Here is a 19,908-nt window from a genome sequence, read left to right as displayed (position 1 = left end):
ATTATAGAAAAAATACGATATTACCTAAGGATAGGACTATATTTAAGATTTTATTAATTTTTAATTAAAGTATTATAAAAAATAAAATTCTAGTACTAATTTATTATAAGTGTACCTATCAGAAAATTAATATATTCTCATTCTCTTTATGCCTCTCTCCTCTTTTTTTTTAACCCCCAATGGAAAGCATGGAAGACCCATTGCCGCAGGCAATGGCGTTTGTAATTCCCACGCGGAGAGCACGTTTTTTACTTTTGCCTTGTTTTTAAGCGTAAAAAAAAAAAAAGAGTCATAAAAATTTAAAAAAAAAAACACTTTTTACAGTCGTAAGTAACTTTAAAGCTTTCCTTCCCCTCTGCTATGCTTTTTTTTTTTTATTCCACAAAAAACAACACTACGATCCCATTGAATGGAAGATCAAGATGAAGAAGAGGATGTCAACTTCTGTAAGCTTCTCTCTATCTTTATTTTATTGCCCCATGTTTGTCTTATGAAAGGTTATTATTTTGTTTCTTGGGCTTCTTGGTTTTGACAAAAGTTTTTTCTTTTCTCTAAAGGAATCATGGTAAATATTCTTGGGTTTTGCTCTCTGACTTTAGAAAGATGTTTGGAATATTAGTTTTTGGGTTTGATTTTGTTCTAGTTTGTTCTCTGAGTGGAAGTGTTAAGGAGTTGTTAGCTTACTGTTTATGTTATGATTGGTGAGTGATGACAAGTTGCATATGATTGATCCAGTTTGTTTGGTCTTCAGTTCAAAAGTTAAAGAAAAGAAAAAGCTTAATGATTTAGAAATGAAGGTCAGCCATTCCATGCTTTGCTTGGTTAAGGAAAGGATTAGATCGTGTCAATGAGTTGGATCGGGGGTATGAGGATTGTTTTCAATAAAAATAAAATAACATCTTCATTAAACTGCAGCAGCTGTACCACTGGGGCACTGCTTGGAAGCATGAAAATGCCAAATAACTAACTTTTTTTTTTTTGCCATGTTCTTAAAAATGATGCACAGGGACTTTCCCATTTTGGTTTTTAGTAATATCATTTAAAATCCTATGTCACCTTCAGGAAAATTGTTACTCAGTCTAAAAGTCATACTACTAGCATGAATCACTATAGAAATGCAGGGAGAAATTTGAGTTTCTTTTCCGGAATGTCCACTGAAGTGTTTTCAAGAAATGAGCTTTCAAATCAAACAGAAAACAAGGTGGATTTTGAGTTTTGAGTTATACCGTAAATTAGAGTTGAAAGTGAATGGTTCAATCAATCATTGATAAGATAAGTGGGTACACCTAACAGTCTGAATGAATAAACAGTCAGTACATGTCCATGTACTGATTATGTACTATCACTTCTGGTAATTGGTTTCTTTGCTCCAAACTATATATTCGTTACACAGTTATCTTGTAGGCTTGCTTACATTTTTGGATGTTTGAGTTCTTAAAAATGAAAAATTGAAAGCTTTTAACAGCATTGTTGATGAGGATCCAGTGACCCTTTCCCCTCTGACCCAACCACAAGAATATTAATATTGCTTGAGTGCTGGTGTAGGTTTATTGATCACTCTGAGGAAGTTGCTCAATGCTTATTGTTTTCATAACTGTTGCGTGTTTAATAAGAATGACTTGAGAGATTTATATAGTATGAAATTCTTTTTTCATACATGGACGGTTGTATAAATCTTAAATTATAATTAATATGATCTACACTATATATAAATATGTATATGTAGATATATATTCTTTTTTTTTTTTGGGGGGGGGTGGGTTGTGTGTGGGAGGGGGAAGGAGGGTGTAGGGGAGTAACTTATTCTTGGAGCTTTAACGGGATATCAAATTAGTTGAGTTTGATGCTTAATAATATTCCTTTCTAAGTAGAAATAAATTTTAAATTTTATTTGGTATATCTCAACTCTGTTGGAACCCCTAATGAATGCCTTTTCCTTCTTGCATCTTGAGGAATTTAACTCCTCCTCATACCAACTACATGCATTAACAAATTGCACCCTGAGATCTTGTTTTTAATTGTTTTCTAGTGGTAGTTTAGGAAACTTCTTAATGTTGGCATATGTTACTGTCTTTACCTGTTCTTTGGAAGCCTGGGATTACTGGCAGGACAGATAAAATTGTAGGTGTCTCATTTCTCATTACTGCTTCCAACTATAAATATAATTTTCATAAATGGTCCGTCGAATATGGTTTTGGAAGAACAGTTTCCTTTTGTCTCTGTAGTCTGAAGTGCAACCTCTTCAAAGGAAAATAAAATGAAAACTATTTTGCATCTTATCCTGTCTTATCTTCTTTGTATCCTCTTGTTCTCAGATATCTCTAAAGGCAGAACCTAGAAGGCAGAGATTATTTACGCACCGATTCCTCCCCATGATTCTTTTGCTTTCCGCAGCCTTCTTCATAGGAAGTGCATTTATAATCACAGACTATAAAGAGGTATACATGTCTAAGCACAGTTTGCATAAAGTTGAAATCTAACCGAACCTCAAAAAGAAAGGATTTCCTCTTGGTTTCTCTGACATTAGAACTCAGAAGTTACTTCTTTTCCTATTTGTAATTTGCATTTATTTTCTTTATCTAGTTCATGCATGCTAAATATGCCTAAGTAAGTTTTCAATCTAATTAGTAAAATAAGAAAAAAAAAAAAAACTCCATACCAACCCTTTCTTGCAAACTGTTGTATTATGTTTTCTATAATCAAGTAAATAATGTGTGAATTGGGGCCTTCTTTGTGCAGAGAATTTTAGGATGGAGATCAGTTATTGTTTTGCAATATACAAGACCTAAGACTTGTGAGGTTCGTTTGGTATATTTTATGTTATGTATGTGTTCTACTTGTGTACATGAATCTCTTAAGTATTCCTTTTTCCTGTCACTTGAGCTTAGACTCAGTGTAGGGCTTATGGAAGTGAGACGTTACCTAAGGGAATTATTTCTGAGACATCTGACTTAGAAATGCGACCATTATGGGGCCTACAGAATAAGAAGGTAAGCTGTTTTGTTGCTTATATCAATGACAACATTAATCCTTTGGTAGTTATGCATTCCCCAATGAAAGTGCATTACACTTTTTCCAGTTGTCCAGTTTGTCTTCTAAAACATAATGGCTGGACAAGTACTGTTCCTTTTGCAAGATGGTATTAGCTATTAAGGATTTTTTTTTTTTTATTTCAGACTATTTGGCTTCAGGTTAGTCTGGTTAGTGGCATATAGATTTGCATTTGTTCCTTTTAGTTTAACATTTTGTAAGCTGAGATGATCCATATGTGTCAGTGTCTTCTCCCGCTTCTAGCACTGGATATTGCCACAATTGGACTGTACCTATCTGACTAAACTCTGACCTCCATTTTTATCTACTGTGGTTTACAACTTTGCCTAGTTTGTTTTTTCTGGTCTGGAATCTCTATGAATTTTAAATTTACAAGAGGCAACAGTTGCCAACTGTCAACAGTAAATCATTGGGGAATTTGATTGGGACTTGCTTTTCTGGTCACGCTGTGATAAGCTTTTAGAATCTTTAGTGCTATCTGGCTATAGTCTTGCAGACTTGTGGCTAAGCGCCTAAGCCTATGTATGTATTTACCCTTTTTTTATTTTCCCAAATATGTCCTTTATTGTTGTTAAAAATGCAGTGTAAAACTCATATAAAGTAATAAGAAGAGACATACTATTCCCTTTCTTTCTCAGTTTACATCCTCTGTCAGAACTATGCTGTTCTGTCATAAGTTTTGTATTTTGTTATTTTCAACATGTTAAGTTGATTTTATAATGGACATTTGTAATATAGCTGTTTCATTAATCCATTCCCTTTACTTTTGTTTAGAAGTCAAAGTTGTCTATGAACTTATTAGCCATTGCTGTTGGAATCAAGCAAAAAGAAAGTGTCAACAAAATCGTCAAGAAGGTGAAAAGAAAGACTTTATATTTTACGTTATTATTTTAGATTTATGCTAAATGTCATTCTTTTGTTGCATTATTTAAGTTAGATTTATGTTATACATCCCTTTTTTCCTCCTTTTGTTCCATGTCACAGTTTCCATCAAGTGATTTTGTTGTGATGCTTTTCCATTACGATGGGATTGTGGACCAGTGGAAGGACTTAGAGTGGAATGACCTTGCTATACACGTGTCTGCTGTTAATCAAACTAAGTGGTAAATGGTCATTAGCTCTAGATTTGAAACATCTTTTATATATGTTGATTCAGTTCTGGATAACTTGGCATTCTACAATGTGCTTTCATGAATTAGGTGGTTTGCAAAGCGCTTTTTACATCCAGATATTGTTTCAGAGTATTCCTACATCTTCCTGTGGGATGAAGACCTTGGAGTCGATCACTTTAATGCGGCAAGGTTTGTTGTGCAAGTCTTGCTTTGTTACTTTTCACTTCCTTTGATAGTGATTTGATACAATCTTTTGCTTGTTTCTAAAAGCATACACATTGGTTTACAGTCACTGCTTCACCTACACCAGAACTAACATCTAATTGTAAGAAACTGAAGTTTGATTCTCAGAGTTTAAGGATTGTGCTGTGCTTGATGGTTCAATGGCTCATCAAGGCCTGGCCTGTGGACAGGGAATGACAAAAATCTAGTCAATAATTAAGGCCGGCTAAAAAAAATGACATATTCCCAGACCCATCCTCCTTTAAACTTATCTACTTATCAGTCCTGTCTGTTTCTTTGCCAAATCCACATTTAAAAACATGTTTAAAAAACCATATTCATTTAAATTTTGTTTTTAAAGTACATTTTTATCGAAATTATGTTCTTAAAAGGCCTTTTTACGTTGATGATAACCCATAAAAACATGAGTTAATTTGTAAAATCATGTTTTTGAAAGACTCACTGCTTTCAAAAACATTTGGGTTTTGTGAATAAGTTTACAAGCGGATGTACATGAAAATATAAATTTTTCATTAGTTTGATTTTAAACGATATTCTGCATCTCCCGCAAGTTCATTACTAAACGCTAGCATAAGGTGTGCAAACCTTTGTAATAAATTTTAAAGACCTTTCGGTACAAGGCCTTATCCAAAACTTTATCATCATTATTCATAGAATCATTAAGGGGTAACTAGAAAGATTATAATCCAGTACAATAAAAATGCTTGAAACTTTATCTCTTTTTGGCAACATGCACGTAGCTTTATTATCACAAACGCTAAATGCTTTAGTTTATTTAACTCTGGAGAGGGGAGATAAGTTTGGGATTTACTTCATTACCGTTTAAAAACTGATTCTCTCCTCTTAATTACTTAAAATACAGGTATCTTTCAATAATTAAAAAGGAAGGGCTTGAAATATCACAGCCTGCACTTGATGCTGAGAAGTCAGAGCTGCATCATCCAATTACATCAAGGGACAAAAAATCAACACTACACAGGTTCGCTATCTTCCTAAGTAAATTCTATTCAGGAATGAGGAAATGTTTTGTCTAATGATAATATTGGAGTGCTTTTACTATAAGTTAATTGCATTTGTAGAGCTGGGCAGCTCATCCTAGTAATAACTTGTTTTGTATAATTATTCTCAAGAATTTCTGGAAGCTTGTCATCACTTTTATTCCCTGATTTTAGTTGAAGTAAACTTGTCTGTGCATATTTCTAACTTGTGTGTATTTGACAGGAGGACATACAAGGTGATTGGTAGGACGAGATGCAATGAAAACAGCACAGGCCCTCCTTGTACAGGGTAATATCTACCTGTCTTTTTCTGTTGATGGTACAATACCATAATATGTAATATATACCTCTTTCCTTACTTTAAAGTTTCCTTGAATTCTTGCTTAATATGCTGTATGCAATTTAATTATCTATTCACATCGAGTAAAAGAAAGAGACATTGCATATTTCAGGTTTGTAGAAATGATGGCTCCTGTTTTCTCCACAGCATCTTGGCGTTGTGCATGGCATATGATTCAGGTACGTTATCCAAACTAGAAAGTTGATGCTAAAACTAATGGAAAAAATTGAAGGTTGATTAAAATAGTAAACAATCATTACCATTTATAATTTAATGGCTATGTTATTAATATCAAAGGCTCAAATAAAAGATAATGCAGGGATAGTCAGGTTGTTTGTTTATTTCAAATTTCTAATAATAAGGTTGAAGGTGGGATATTTCTTGTTTGGTTCGATCAATGCAGCTTAGATCCTTCTTACCAGTGACATGGTTTTGGTCCAATGTGAATAAACTTCTAAGTTCTTTAAAAGCCTGTCTAACATGGCTTTATTGTTTCATAAAGCTTAGCCATTAATTTATCTGTCCTCTCATTCTTGGTTTTCCCCATATCAGAGTGACCTGGTTTATGGATGGGGAGTGGACTTTCAGCTTGGTTACTGTGCACAGGCAATTCTATACCTTCAATCATGCCTTTCCTCCTTTTTATAAAAGATATTCTGAACATGTTTCTTATTATGAAGCTTTATTTGACAGGGTGATCGAACTCAAAAAATTGGAATTGTTGATTCTGAGTACTTAGTTCACAATGCTCTTCCCACGCTTGGAGGTGTGGCAGCAAACAAGGTAAGAAACTTTATTAATTACTGCCACTGTATATATGGCTCCTCAATTTGATCAATCGACTGAAGTGCTTCCAAAGTTTGAAACTTTGGTTTGCTTGTGTCTCAATTTAATCCAGAGATGGATCTAGCATTTTCCAAAGGTTCCCCAGGATCATATGCCTTATTTTTAATACACATGGACAAGGCCAAGGGGGAGGGGCGTGAATCCTAGAGCTTGATTGTACATTACAGGGTAACAAACACTAGGTCACCGTGAGTTATTTCATATCACTTGCTCAGTCTCATCCATTATATACTTGATACTTTAAGTCTTTAATGACGAAAAGCAATCTCTTCTTCAAGAATTTGTGGATCATATTGACAATACTGCATGAGTAGTTCAGTACCTGAGGCATCGCAATCTGTACAAACCCCACCTACGGTTGATAATTATCTAGAAAGTCCAATCAGAACATATACCATTTTCAAGTCTAACCTGATCTAACCCAGTTCAGTTTACAAGTCAAATCATGTCCAACCTGAGCCTAGGGATTTAATTTCATACTGGGTTGGATTAAGTTTCATATCCGAAAGGGTTTGCTTTAAACTAAGGGGATCACCATCCAATTCTTTCTCTCTCCTAATTATACTTTAATGACCTTTGGATTTGCAGGTACCATCACCTTCCAGTGAGCCTGGTGGAAGATCTGAGGTAAGCCTTGAACTTACTCTTTATGCACAGCTTTCAAGCTCACTTCACTCTATAGCTAGTGATGGCCAGAGGCCTCTTGGCATTCATCAATTCATTGTCTGTAAAATTGTTTTCCACAGGTCAGAAAGCAATCGTTCATTGAATTAGAGATCTTCAAAAACAGATGGAAGAGAGCTGTGAAGCAAGATAATTGTTGGTTTGATCCGTATGAACCATCGATCAAAAAGCAGTAGTAATGATCATATAAGAGGATTAGAGGAAGAATTCGGTTCTGAACGTGCATGTAAAGAGTCACAAACAGGGGCATTTTCAAAGCAAGGAATAAAACAAGAAGAATTATATTTAAAAACCTTCTACAGGAAACTTGTGTTGCACTATAGATACACTAAATTAGTTATGTAATACCCAGAAAATGTTGTTAAAAGCTTCTTTATTGTAGCAAACCCTTGGGCTGCGGCTAATTTTTATTAGACAGTTATACTGGACCATGAAGATCAACTGTATGGATAAATGCCAATTTCTTTTATAAAAATAAAAAAACCCCGAAAATCAGTCTCCTCTTTTTGTTCAATTCTGAAATCAGTCTCCTCTTTTTGTTCAATTCTGAAGCTTTTGTTTCACTAATATCATGCTGTTTTACTAAATTATAATTGGACCATTTCCTAGCATGCTTAACTCTGATAGATCTTTTAACTTAATGACTCAAGAAAATATGTAATTAACGCATTTCTATTACAAAACCCAAAACCCAATTATTATATATAAGGGGCTGGTTGGTTGCTAACTATAACTGCATGGGAAGCCTAGGTTAAGCATTAAGCAAAACCAAAAAACCCAAGCCTAGCCACAATGTTAATGGGGCTTCCTTTGCCTTTAATCGCCATTTCCTGCACCCTCTTGCTTTTCTTAATTCTTCCATCTGTTTCAAGCTACAAGTCTCAGCGGAAGCAATGGATGATCATCCTGCAGGCACTCCTCGCTTTGTGGGCTTTGCTTTCGCTTCTCATCCTCAGCCAATTTAAGGATGAGTTAGCCACGGCTAACTTTAAAAGAACCAAGTTGAGCTGTCTTCGTCATGCTGGAGCGTGGCATGTGCGGTGGGGCCTCGTGCTGCTGCTAGCGTTTTTTCTGGTGACGCTGTGGTATAAGCCCTCTCTGCTTTCTCTTTAATCTCTTTTGCAATTTTCTCCTTAATTCTTGTGTTGGAAAGACTGCATGTTTGGAAAGACTACATGTTTGGTGCTATTCAATAGTTAGCTATGCCTAACCACCATGTTTTCTTGATGCAAAAGAATCTTTTTGTTTGCTTAGTGATTCTCTGATTTTTGACATGTTGAGAGTGCTTTATCTGTTGATTGAAACAACTGAGTTGAGGGGGAAAGGCATAAAATCAATGCATCTTACCTTTCAACCAGCAAATAATAAAGACATTATCCTACCACTTGAGAAGATATTATCGGCTGCAACCTTTTACAACTGATCTGAGAATTTTAAGTCCATGGAAAGGCAAAGATTCTTTATTTGAAGTTCTCTAGGGAAATAATATTGCTTGGACTAGCAGTCACCCACTGCAGGCATGCTAATGATTCTAAATAATTGATTTCTTACAAGAATGTCAACACAGCTCAAACGAATCTTGCTTGCAATGCAAGCTTTAAAAGGCTTAAGCCTTAAAATGAAATTGCTCTCATGGACGAAATAAGAATCACTGTTTGGAGTGCCAACAGCTCAAAAGCAATCATAACGTATCACCTGAGGATCCTTTGGCTGATGACTCCAGAAATGATTCCTCCAATTTCTTCACCACAATCCTCCTGTACATGATGCCCTGCCTGCAGAAAGCAGCCAGTAAAGTGAGGTGTGGCCTGCGTAAGAATCTTAGCCATAGGTCTGGTTATGAAAAGATACATATGATTCGAAGCAGAAACAAAAAAACCTCAGGCATATGAAAATTGTGAAGTATAATGGGGAAATGAAATAGAATTTGAAGCAGGGAACAACCAAATGACCTCTACTTTTAGAGTTATAGCAACAGAGATTAGTCAGGTTTTCCTATCTGTATCCTCAATGGGAACAGGGTTTCTAGAAAAAAAAATGCAGTATATAAATTCTCCTGTAAAAAAATCTGAATTTTGTTTTCTGCAGGTGAGACCTCAGAAATATGCAGCTGCAATTTTATCATCACAGAAGTCATCTAAGGGTGAATAGTAATGTGGGAAGTTTGTACCTTTGGAAGCTCAATCAGCTTATGGTTTGAACTTTTGCAGAAATCTTCTACTTGATCATAGCTCAACCAACGGTCTCTCTGGCCCCAACAGACTGTGGTTTGAACTTTCCAACTTTTATCCATAAGAATCACTTTCATTTCTTCCACATAGGCCTGTCAAATAATCAACCATAATAATATGGTAAATAGAAGAGCTTTTAGCAGCACCTCCTATGATGACAAAAATACGAAAGATAAAACAGACAAATGCTATATTGATGAATCAACACAATGGAAATATTACTGTGGTAGAGGATTCCCTTGAAAGAGTGAACACAGACTCAAAGTCGAAGCTGTTAGGTGCAACTTGGACAAAATAAACAATTAAAATTATAAATGATAAATCCACCTTAAGCTCTTTTTTCATGGCCCTACTGATTGCATTTAGTGCAAATCCAGAGGAACCAGATGTGAGATAAGGTCTTCTATAAACCATTGCATCATCCTCTTTCATTGCATAAGGACCGCAGCTGGTCAGCGCCTTATCACTGGCCCTCAGAGGATCCTATTTCAGCAGAAGAACAAGCCATTGAGAATGTTTGTTACATGGTACCACTTAGAAGCAGTTAAACAATAATTTATGAAAATGGATTGATAGTTGTCTATATTCCATTTCTTAAACACAAGTACATGCAAGAAAATATATGCTGTGGCATAGACAACTCATTTGTTTAGTAAATGCCATATATATCATGCACTCGTGCTTACCTGAGAAAAAATTTCACCCAGCAAAAAGTTGCTGAATATGGATAATGTCGAGGGAAGATTGGCATGTTTGGCTGTTAGCTGCAATAATCAAGGTTAAAAATGTATTTGTCAGGTACGCCAAATTGGCTATAGTTATATAATCCAAGCTATAGTTGATAGCACAAGGAAAGTCAATAATGCCAGTACTAAAGTTTCAGGATGTTCATACAGGAGGATTGAGGAGAATTAGATCATTAAGCTTTTCCTGATGCTTGCTGGCATATTTAGCAACCACTGGTGAAAAATAGCCCTGAAAACATAAAAGATCAAAAGCGTTTTAGTTATATGTTACATAATTTAAAAGTTTAACTCTATGTCTACTTGTCTATATATACAGAAAGATAACATACCTGGACAACAAGTGAAACTTTATTCGGAGCAACTTCATTAACAAAGGACTCCAGTGCTGAGACATATTCTGCTAGGTATGAAATTTTTTTGAAGATGTAGATAAGCATTATTCTCCATTTCTTACGCTTTTATTTTGTTAATAAATTTGTTGAAACTAGATTTAATTTCCAGGCATGTAAAGCAATTACCACCCAATGTGTAGTCAAATCCATATCTGGGTTGAGGCTTATCAGAAAATCCAAAACCTGTAGAACAAGGGAGGTAAGAAGCAGGCAGAGAAGCTGTCACCATTACCTTATATTCATTTAAAACTGTATGGATCATATGCAGTCTGAAAATTAAAGGAGATTAATATTGGAAAGAAACAAGATTGAGAAAGCCTAGAAACTGTAATCATCTGCTTTGTAATAATGAATACTTATCCTGTCGTAAAGGCTAAAAATCCTAGCCAGGTTCTCCATTTTGTAAGTCTTAACTTTCAAAATGCAGGTCTTCTATGAAAATTTTTAAGTATTAAGGAATTCAAAATGCAGGTCTTCTATGATATCACCAAAAGTGGTCCCTTGAAGACAATCTTGTATGTGATTTATGGTATTTGAAGCCTTAATCATGAAGTAAAGCACATGCACCCAAAATATTCTCATCTATATGAAGATGAAAAATTAGCAAAAAATAGAACAAGCATATATATGCATTTTAAGATTGTATGACAATTAACTTTCAAAAATAAAGATAGTATGAAAATTGCAATGATTTTCTGTTTCATCTGCTAAATTGCCATGGCTTGCAAGCCAAACTGAACTCTTGCACTTTCAGACTCAAATTCTGAGCTAAAAGGAAACAATTTCTGTAGAAAACCCCCCATTAAATGATGATCATGTCAAAATACATGAATCTCCTCTTACCGTAAATACATAACGAAAGCAAACCTTTATTTACTCACATGGTGATCAGATAAAAGTAGATAGTATCATCTAAGCAGAACATAGTCTCTGTTTCGTACATCTTTTACAGTATCGTAAAATGTACTAATTAGATTTTAGAGGCTATTAGGCAAGTGCAATTAATGTCAGCCGGCATTACTGGTTTCTTTAAACAATGATACCAAAGAATTCTTCAGAGTTTCCCACAAGACACCCAAGACCACAAACTATAACTGTATTCGGAACTTGGTCGTTCCTGATATAATTCACAATGAATATATGATCTTACCTAGCCAATCAAAAGCTATAGCACGATAATTCTTGGAGAGAACAGGAAGGACTTTGCGATAGGAGTATGCCTGTCAACAAAACTAAACCATCACATTTATAGACCAACCATAATTTGACCAGGATCTGATAAGTATTACCATATGGAAAGGCACCTCAAAGCTAGTTACCGAGGAGGTTCAAGATTCCTAAGCGTTGTGACACAATGTAAGATTGAAAGGGACTAACCTGTGAAGGGAAACCATGAATCAAAATAACGGTATGATTGTCAGCGTTTCCACTTTCCACGCAAAACCATCTATTTCATAAAATCATATAGATAGAGAGCATGTTTCAATCCTGCAAATGATCAGACCTCATGGAAACCTAAAATTAATACTAAGAAAAGACAATAATCAAACTCAATAAAAGGAAACCCATGTTAAACCCATCGGCATAAGTTACAAAACAGCACTTAAAAGTAATAATTTCATTTACCTGAAAACATCTCCTGAGGCTTGAGAGCCAGCTCCCATGGTTAGTCCAAAAATTGGATCTTTAGCTTTCTCACCAGTGCCACCAACTGGATGAGCTTTAACCTACAAGCAGGCATTTTAAGTAACACAAGGGCCTCCAAAGCATTGTCTAATTAAGAGCTAAAACCCAGGCAATCTGCAGACTGCAGGCATGCATTACTCACATATTTTCCTTGCTTAAACCATTCATCAGATGGGTTAGCCTCATCTGAATATTTTCCTGTGCAAAAAGAAACAAATATTTTCATTCAATCATTAAGTTCTTACCCACTGCATTACTTTAAGAAAAAAAATTAATTGTCATATGAATGTATACGTGCCTCCACTAAAAGAAAAACCATCACCAGCTGAAACAGGTGCATCAATCAGATAATCCTGCAAAATATAACATCTTTTACGTTCAAATTATTGGTTTGAATCAATAGTAATGTACACCAAAGAGCTCAAAAGGAAAGAGTACATCTTGTGGCTCATTGGCGTTTGATCTCCTGCAGCTAAGTCTGAGAGGTTTTCTACAGCGATGTTGAGCCCTGGATTGGAAGGACCTACCGAATAGAAGTGATTTAGAAGCAGTGGGAGAGTAAAGGGGGCATTGAAACTGATGGCAAAAGAGACTAGGGGGCTTGCCTTGGATTGCCATAACGTTTCAGGAAGAGAGAGTTATGACAAACAAAGAGATGGGTAACCGTTGCCTCTTTTTATTTCTTTTCAAATAAAGCGGGACTCTGTGACGAGGATAGGAATTCTCTGGCTGCTATTAACTTACGTTGTATGCAATGGCACTCCACATCTTATGTTTTGTTTCTCTTTTTACACATAGAAGAAAATAGTGCGTACACTGTTCGTTATGAGGAAAAGCATATCTTTAATGGAATTCTACTTAATTGTTATTTCTACCCGAATCCTGAACACTCTTTTCGTATTTTCCTACTATAGAATCTTTGCCATTATTCAATATTTGAGTCAATTATGTATTTGGTATTTAAATTATGTATAAAGTGAAATGTACAAATTGGTTTCTACTGTCAAGAGCTTAGGAGTATTATGACAGAATAGGATTCCTGTTCTATGAACATAAAGCACAAATAGTTTTCTTTTGGTAGTCTCAATTGCCAATCATGATATGGAACTCATTTTGCTACCATTTTGTATGATTTAATCAAAATTTCAATTGAAGATTAAAACCATTCAAAAGATGGTTGAATATAACAAGATTCAAGTCAATTGTTATGTTGGACTTTTAAGATAACATCCATGATAATCATCCTGTCTGGATAAGACTATCTAAAATAATAGTTTACCTTTTGATCTTGATATATTGGAATTATCAAAATTATTAGACATTAACATTTTTCGATAAAATATTATTAAGATTATCTTAATAAAAGTTATCCGGTGTTTTTTAAAGGGTAATAAATAGGTTCAGGTGTTCACCAAACAACATCAACAATTCATCAAGAGTGTTCTAGAAATAAAAGATTAGAAAACTCTCCTCCCTAGAGAAAAACCAATTGTTAGGCTAAAGTTCTTGTACCATGAAAGAGTGTGGTTACAACTCAATTCTCTGGTAGTAGTTTCTTACCATGAGTTCATAAGACGTTCAAAATCAAAATCTTAGAGTCACTTTGCATTAGTCGTGAACAGGTAAAAAATTAACACATGTATAATCATAAGCAAAATTATTTCATTTTTATATAATAGGCAATTTAATAACATGTCTAGGTATGCCATGCTAAGTGGGAGGTTTTGGTTGAGTGAAATTTTTTAAATTTTACTCCTAAAACTAATTTTGAGCATAATTATTTAAAATAGTCTTTTTTAAGAAAAACATATTTATATTCTAATCAATTGTGGAAAACAAGCACCTAATATACTAGACAAAAGCAAGTTTGTAGACCCTAAAGGTGGATTATCATAAATTAAACAAGACTCGTTTTGAGAAAAATCCAAATTTACCATGAAATCTGCGAGTTATTTCCTTCACGAAAAATATGACAAGATTTCACATCCTATTTGCGTTGAAGAAGATTCTGTATGGCCTTGATCAGATTTGAGTTGGAGCAGGGATGTGACAGAGGAGATGTTATAGCTTGAACTGTCAACATACTATCAACTTGAAGATTGATTCTTCTGTATCCGAGGTCTCAAGCAAGGGTTAATCCTTTAAAAACTCCCCAAAGTTCAGTTCTATAAGCTGTGCATTTACCAAACCGGAAGGAGTAGCCTCCCTTCCCATCTCGAAATACACCTCCTGCCACTGCTGCTTCCATTGAGGGCCTATATATGCCATTTGAATTCAATGGAGGGCCTATATACGCCATTCGAATTCAAAGCAATCCAATCCGTGAGGTGGTTGACCAGCCAACTAGTTTTTCTATAGGACCTGAAGCAAGTTTCCCCTTTCCATGACAGAAAAAGTTGATGAATGGACATCTGTAGCCCAACTTTTACTTGGACAACTGTCCCCCCATTGGGAGCTCTTTCCTATTAAAAATGAAACTATTACTCGTATATTATTTTCATTATTTGATTCGAATTTATGTGATAAAATATTATCATATGGTGTTAATTATTGATATCTGTTGTGCATTATTTTGCCCTTCCACTTGGAAGGATTAAGTTATCTTGATGTAGTATCAAGTGGTTGCTTTACCGCATACTGGCTTTGCTTTGCTACGGTTTTTTATGCTTGTACTTGTATCCCTCTTGATTTTGAAATATTAATAAATGTCAGCTTTAAAATTATTAGAGTTTTTCTTATTGTGTTCAAGCTTGTTTTAATTAAAAATTTGATTTGTTGAAAAGCATTTTTAAAAATCCAATACACCTCTCTTTTGGATATTTCTTCATTATTATGAATCTAACATTACTAACAATATACCTTCTCAGTTTTTCAAAAAAATTGTAGTTAAGTATGGTTTTTAAGAACATTATTGTTGATTTGAACAAATATGAGAAATTGAATGGCAAAAATTATGACATTTGGTCTTGTAAAATCCAATATCTTTTAGATGAGCAAAGGTTTTGGAAAATCCCGATGGATCATTCAATAACTAGAACCTGGAGATATAGCGCAACACCATCGTGATCTTGAAGCTTACCAAAATTGGTGCATTGACATTTGGTGTCGTAAAATCCAATATCTCCTAGATGAGCAAAAGAATTTTGGAAAATCTCAATGGATCATTCAAGATCTAGAAGCTAGAAATACAGCTCAACACCATCATGATCTTGAAGCCTACCAAAATTGGTGCAGGAAAGATCGTTATGTGCATTTTTCTATGCTGAGCAGCATGTAAAACGATCTTATAGGTGAGTTTGAGTAGGATGAAATAGTTCATGAGACGTGACAAACCTTTAATAATAAATATAGAGTCGTCTCTGACTTACTTGATTAATTGAACTTAAACTTCAATACCTATTAGAAAAAAGGCACATCACTCGATGAAATAATATCTGAGAATGATGCTAACTTGATCTGTGAGCTTAAGGGGACAAGGATTGTCCTAATAGATGAGCGACAGATTCAAGCAATCATTTCTTCTCTTCTTAACTTTTGGGAGCACATTAAGGCAAACATGATACATAACGATAGTGTCCATCCTTTTGATGGCATATCACGTCATTTGAGATCGGAAGACGAGCGCTTAAAAGCTGCTAAATCTATCACTACCAATGATGCACTCAGTTCAATTCACGCAAGGGATCTGGGCCTAAGCGCATGAGGAGTCTAAAAACCTCTGGGAAGGACACTGATAACGGATCTGCGTCGAAGGAAAAAACCTATCAAGCACCATGGAGGCAAACGTGGTGGTAAGAAAGACAAGGCCAAGTTAACTTGTTATAACTGTAGAAGAAAGTATTGTCCAACTTTATGTCTCATTTTAACTGCTTTGAGGCAAGTCAAAATTTATCAGCTCATCCTTTTGTTATGTCGATTGTGGATTCAAGAGCAAAAGATTGAAGGTGTCAAGGTATGTCGTACAAGCCAGTGGGATCGGTTTTAAAGATTAATTATGTTATTTACGTATTTGATTTTTAATAAAAGACACTGCTATATCTTTATTTTTATAGTTATTAGTATTAACTAATAAGATAAAGTTTATGTAATATGATATGTTTTACAGAAGGAAATAGAAGTATACTCTTCGAGAGATTTGAGATACTCAGTTTAATGTGATCAAACAAGTTGAGGACACATGAAATACTATATTTTTTAAATAGTTGGTGTCTTTATGTTGGCTCTGATTCTTAGTATAATGCTAGCAAAATTTAAGTATACTGAGCTGTCACACAATCCATTACCAAATAAGAACTTGGTAATAGGACGGTTTAAGAGAGTGATAGAATGGCGTCCCAATTGTGTACCAGTGGGAGATGTTGGACTTTTAGGATAACACCCATTGTGATCATCCTAAGGAGATAAGACTATCTAAGATAATTATGTTTTATCCTTTTATCTAAGATAACACCCACTGATCTGATTTTGCCAGTGAAACAGACACTTGTTTATGCAATAACTCTTAACAAGAACATCCAGTGACAATCACTCGATAGTTGATATTCATTCCCTAGGGATCGTCCAGAATACATATAGATTTACATTAAGTAACAAAACAAGGGAAAATGTAGATGTATATCTACTTGAAGTAGTAAGGAAGGTCAAGGACGTAGAGAAGGAAGTAAGCCCAAATGACACCAGAGATTCCACCAAAGAAGAATCCTCCGCTGAACTTAGCCCATCCATCCGCAGTTTGCAGCTGGTCAGGCTCCTTCTTCCTTCCCGTCAGGGTTAGGCTCGGGGCTGTTGAGGGCTCTCCTTCATTGAATGATGCAGTGCCATACATTGTCAAGCAAATGCTAAGGATCACAACAAGACCAGCAGCTGCCAGGGACCCAGCTTGACCGGCAACAGGTGTGTTCCTTAGAGGGCCAGTCAAAACGAATGGACCGACCAGGAGGTAGCCGTGGGCCAGACCCACCTCGACACCCCTGAGGAGTGGGTTCACAGCCGTCCTGTAGGCTGGGAGGTTGGACAGGAACCAAGCGATCAAGGGGCTTGATGTAACCGGAGTCTCAAGACTTCCAATAAAGGGGTCACCGTTGATTGGTTCAATCACTTGATATGTTGGCTGCAAAGCGGAGGAAACAGAATAAACTTATTCACTTGCCTAGCACTAACATGAGAAGAAAATCTACAGGGCACTCGCTTACCTTGTCTGCTTGGACAGCTTTAACAGTGAAGCAAGGAGTCCTCTTGCCGGGTGATACTCTGAATGGGGCTCCAGAAATGCCCCTGGGTACTACCAGGCCTCTTGTAACAGAAGATGTAAAGCTGCTTTTGAGCTGACTCGCCATTGGAGAAGCAGTGGCAGCCATTGATTTTGTTAAAAGACTCAGAAAGGTAAACTGGAGGTAGAAATATGTAATGCAAGCAGAGATAGACAGAGAAAAAGAGATTTTCTAAGTAGGCTCAAGGGTATCAATTGCAGGAAAAGTTCTGGCTGAGAAGGATGAGGTCTTAATTTTGCATATTGTTGATTGGATGGGAGAATGTGTGGAATCTTATCTCTTATCCAGAACACCAAATATTGCAGACATGTCTTGTAATCCAACCTGGTGCCTATTGACAAGTACCCAAAATGTTTGTACTGAAGTGGATATATTTTCATTCCTTTAGTGAAGTTTGAAGCTTATTTGGGTATTATCCCACCTCTATATTTTCTACGTGCTTTGCCTTCTAACTTCTTATTATTAGCAATGTACTTATTGTTTTTCAAATTCATATTGACTCAAATATATCAAACTACAAATTAAATTATATATGTATCATTAAATTTTAACCACGTCTTTAATTTATTATACAAAACATTTATGACATAATGTGTTCAAGCATTTGACACAGATTTATATTGATATTTATTAATTTTTAAAAAAGGAAGTTGGTTGAGATGATTAAAATTGTCTTGAAGAGTTTAAAATTCCCTATTTACAAAATTTTTCAAATAATCAAATAGGTTGAGTACTCGTGAATACCCGAATAATAGGTACCCATTTTCATCACTAGTGAAGCCTCGCGCTGTGGTATGCAACCCCTTGATCCTTATAAATTCTATGATTCAACATTTTAGTTTTTCTAAATTCTATACTGAATTTAATATTTTACTATTTTCTTTTTTTCTCTCGTCTTTCCTTTTATGCTCTTTTTCTTTTGTCTTTTATCTTAAGCTTAAAGGATGCTTTCAGTTTTATTTATCTGATCAAATACCATTTTGGTTTATTAACCTATATAAGTTTGTACCTTCAATTTTATTCCCTATTTTTTTACTACAATTATTTATAATATTTTACATATCAAGGTTTCACAACATTTAATACAATAATATATTAAATGCAAAAGCCTTACAATAAATTTTTTTCTCTTTTAAAAAGATTAAAAATTAATTAGATAGCTGCATAAAGTGTATTGGTCCCCTCGAGTCAAAACTTGGCTCTGTCTCAGGGCATTAATATGCAGTTAAAAAAGTTAAACAAAATATAAAATTTGGCGAATGATAAAACTCTTTAAGTAATGAATAATCATAAAAGAGAAAATGACATGAACTTTTTTTTTTTAGTCTTTAAAAAATAAGGTATTTTTAAAAATAATTATATTTTTAATTTTAATTATTTTAACTAAAAAATATTTTAAAATAAAATGACTCTGAAATCTTCTCCTATTATTTTCTAAAAAGAAAAAATCAACATCATCGTTACTCAAAAACAATCATACAGAGGTGCAAAAGTTAATAAAAAAATATTTAAAGTATAAAAAAAGAAAAGATTAAAAAAAGAAAGAAAAGCCATCATCATAGTCATCCTTTTGCACGCACAAATGAACAAATGAAGCAAAAAAAGAGAGGTGGAGGCAAGGCTATTTTGATTTTTTGATAAGTTTTTTATTTCTTTTTCTTTAGTTGATGGGTATCCCAAAGCCTTAATAATTGTAGCCCTAAGATGTGCTGGTGGTATGCAGTGCAAGAAAGACCAACTCAAAAAAGTTCTTGTTGAAAAAAAAATTATTACACATCATGTTTAAAGTATATATGTCTTACTAATATAAAAATAGAGATCAAGTTATAGGTCATGTTCAAAAAATAATATTGTTACATCATGTTCAAAATTATGTTACTACATACTATGTTGAAAAAAACAATGTTGTTACATGCTATGTTTAAGATATTTAATTATAAGAGTTTATGTCTTAGTCAAATACAAATATAAAGGCCAAGTTACATGTCATGTTGAAAAAAAAAAATTATTGCACCCATTTCTAGTAAAAAACAAAGATAAAAATCAACTTGCATGCTATATGAAAAAAAAAGTTATTACATATCATGTTAAAAAAAATAATTACACATTATTTTTGTGTTTAACTTCAATAGTTTGTATCTTAGTGAAATACAAAAGTAGAGACCAAGTTGCACGTCATATGAAAAAGAAAAAGTTATCACACGTTATGTTGAAAAAAAAATTATTACATGTCATGTTTATAGTGTTTAAGTCAAAGAGTTTATGTTCTAATAAAATACAAAGATAAAGATCAAGTTGTATGTCATGAT

The 19,908-nt window shown here is 34.5% G+C and overlaps 3 protein-coding genes across 4 annotated transcripts; 1 reads left to right on the top strand and 2 right to left on the bottom strand.

Annotated features, from left to right (window-relative positions):
• Positions 1-286: 286 nt before the first annotated feature.
• LOC110408935 (GTPase Der (DUF707)) lies at positions 287-7,788 on the top strand. Its single transcript, XM_021418088.2, has 14 exons — positions 287-446; positions 2,316-2,438; positions 2,740-2,799; positions 2,889-2,990; positions 3,826-3,906; positions 4,036-4,154; positions 4,251-4,352; positions 5,269-5,385; positions 5,628-5,693; positions 5,857-5,923; positions 6,297-6,350; positions 6,438-6,527; positions 7,179-7,217; positions 7,337-7,788. Exons 1-14 carry the CDS (start codon positions 423-425, stop codon positions 7,448-7,450), a joined length of 1,158 nt encoding a protein of 385 aa, XP_021273763.1. The 5' UTR covers positions 287-422; the 3' UTR covers positions 7,451-7,788.
• Positions 7,789-8,678: 890 nt separating this feature from the next.
• Positions 8,679-12,976, bottom strand: LOC110409197 (alpha/beta-Hydrolases superfamily protein). Of its 2 annotated transcripts, none has more exons than XM_021418467.1 (13): positions 12,768-12,976; positions 12,628-12,682; positions 12,472-12,527; positions 12,270-12,370; positions 12,021-12,090; positions 11,794-11,863; positions 10,770-10,826; positions 10,581-10,648; positions 10,400-10,480; positions 10,192-10,269; positions 9,728-9,988; positions 9,445-9,597; positions 8,679-9,049 (listed from the first exon to the last, which is right to left on the bottom strand). In XM_021418467.1, exons 1-13 carry the CDS (start codon positions 12,945-12,947, stop codon positions 8,966-8,968), a joined length of 1,314 nt encoding a protein of 437 aa, XP_021274142.1. In that variant the 5' UTR covers positions 12,948-12,976; the 3' UTR covers positions 8,679-8,965. The 2 variants fall into 2 exon arrangements, with proteins under 2 accessions (XP_021274142.1, XP_021274143.1); XM_021418468.1 differs by having other exon boundaries at positions 9,833-9,988.
• A 3,854-nt stretch (positions 12,977-16,830) lies between these two features.
• On the bottom strand, positions 16,831-17,833 carry PSAL (photosystem I subunit l). Its single transcript, XM_021418479.2, has 2 exons — positions 17,522-17,833; positions 16,831-17,439 (listed from the first exon to the last, which is right to left on the bottom strand). Exons 1-2 carry the CDS (start codon positions 17,684-17,686, stop codon positions 16,948-16,950), a joined length of 657 nt encoding a protein of 218 aa, XP_021274154.1. The 5' UTR covers positions 17,687-17,833; the 3' UTR covers positions 16,831-16,947.
• Positions 17,834-19,908: the final 2,075 nt, after the last annotated feature.

Source organism: Theobroma umbraticum, unplaced genomic scaffold (assembly GCF_002168275.2).
Source record: "Theobroma umbraticum cultivar Fairchild unplaced genomic scaffold, ASM216827v3 scaffold_44.0, whole genome shotgun sequence".
Lineage (NCBI taxonomy): Eukaryota > Viridiplantae > Streptophyta > Magnoliopsida > Malvales > Malvaceae > Theobroma > Theobroma umbraticum.
Note: the sequence above shows the minus strand (reverse complement) of the source record. Positions and strands in the feature narration are given on the sequence as shown.

Coding starts and splice junctions, on each gene's coding strand:
- LOC110408935 (XM_021418088.2), top strand. CDS start 423: ATGAAGAAGAGGATGTCAACTTCT. Junction 4,155..4,250: donor GCTGTTAATCAAACTAAGTG/GTAAATGGTCAT, acceptor TTCATGAATTAG/GTGGTTTGCAAAGCGCTTTT. Junction 5,694..5,856: donor ACAGGCCCTCCTTGTACAGG/GTAATATCTACC, acceptor TGCATATTTCAG/GTTTGTAGAAATGATGGCTC.
- LOC110409197 (XM_021418467.1), bottom strand. CDS start 12,947: ATGGCAATCCAAGGCAAGCCCCCTAGTCTCTTTTGCCATCAGTTTCAA. Junction 12,528..12,627: donor TGGTTTTTCTTTTAGTGGAG/GCACGTATACAT, acceptor CTTTTTGCACAG/GAAAATATTCAGATGAGGCT. Junction 10,270..10,399: donor TAATTCTCCTCAATCCTCCT/GTATGAACATCC, acceptor TGATTATTGCAG/CTAACAGCCAAACATGCCAA.
- PSAL (XM_021418479.2), bottom strand. CDS start 17,686: ATGGCTGCCACTGCTTCTCCAATGGCGAGTCAGCTCAAAAGCAGCTTT. Junction 17,440..17,521: donor AAGCTGTCCAAGCAGACAAG/GTAAGCGAGTGC, acceptor TCCGCTTTGCAG/CCAACATATCAAGTGATTGA.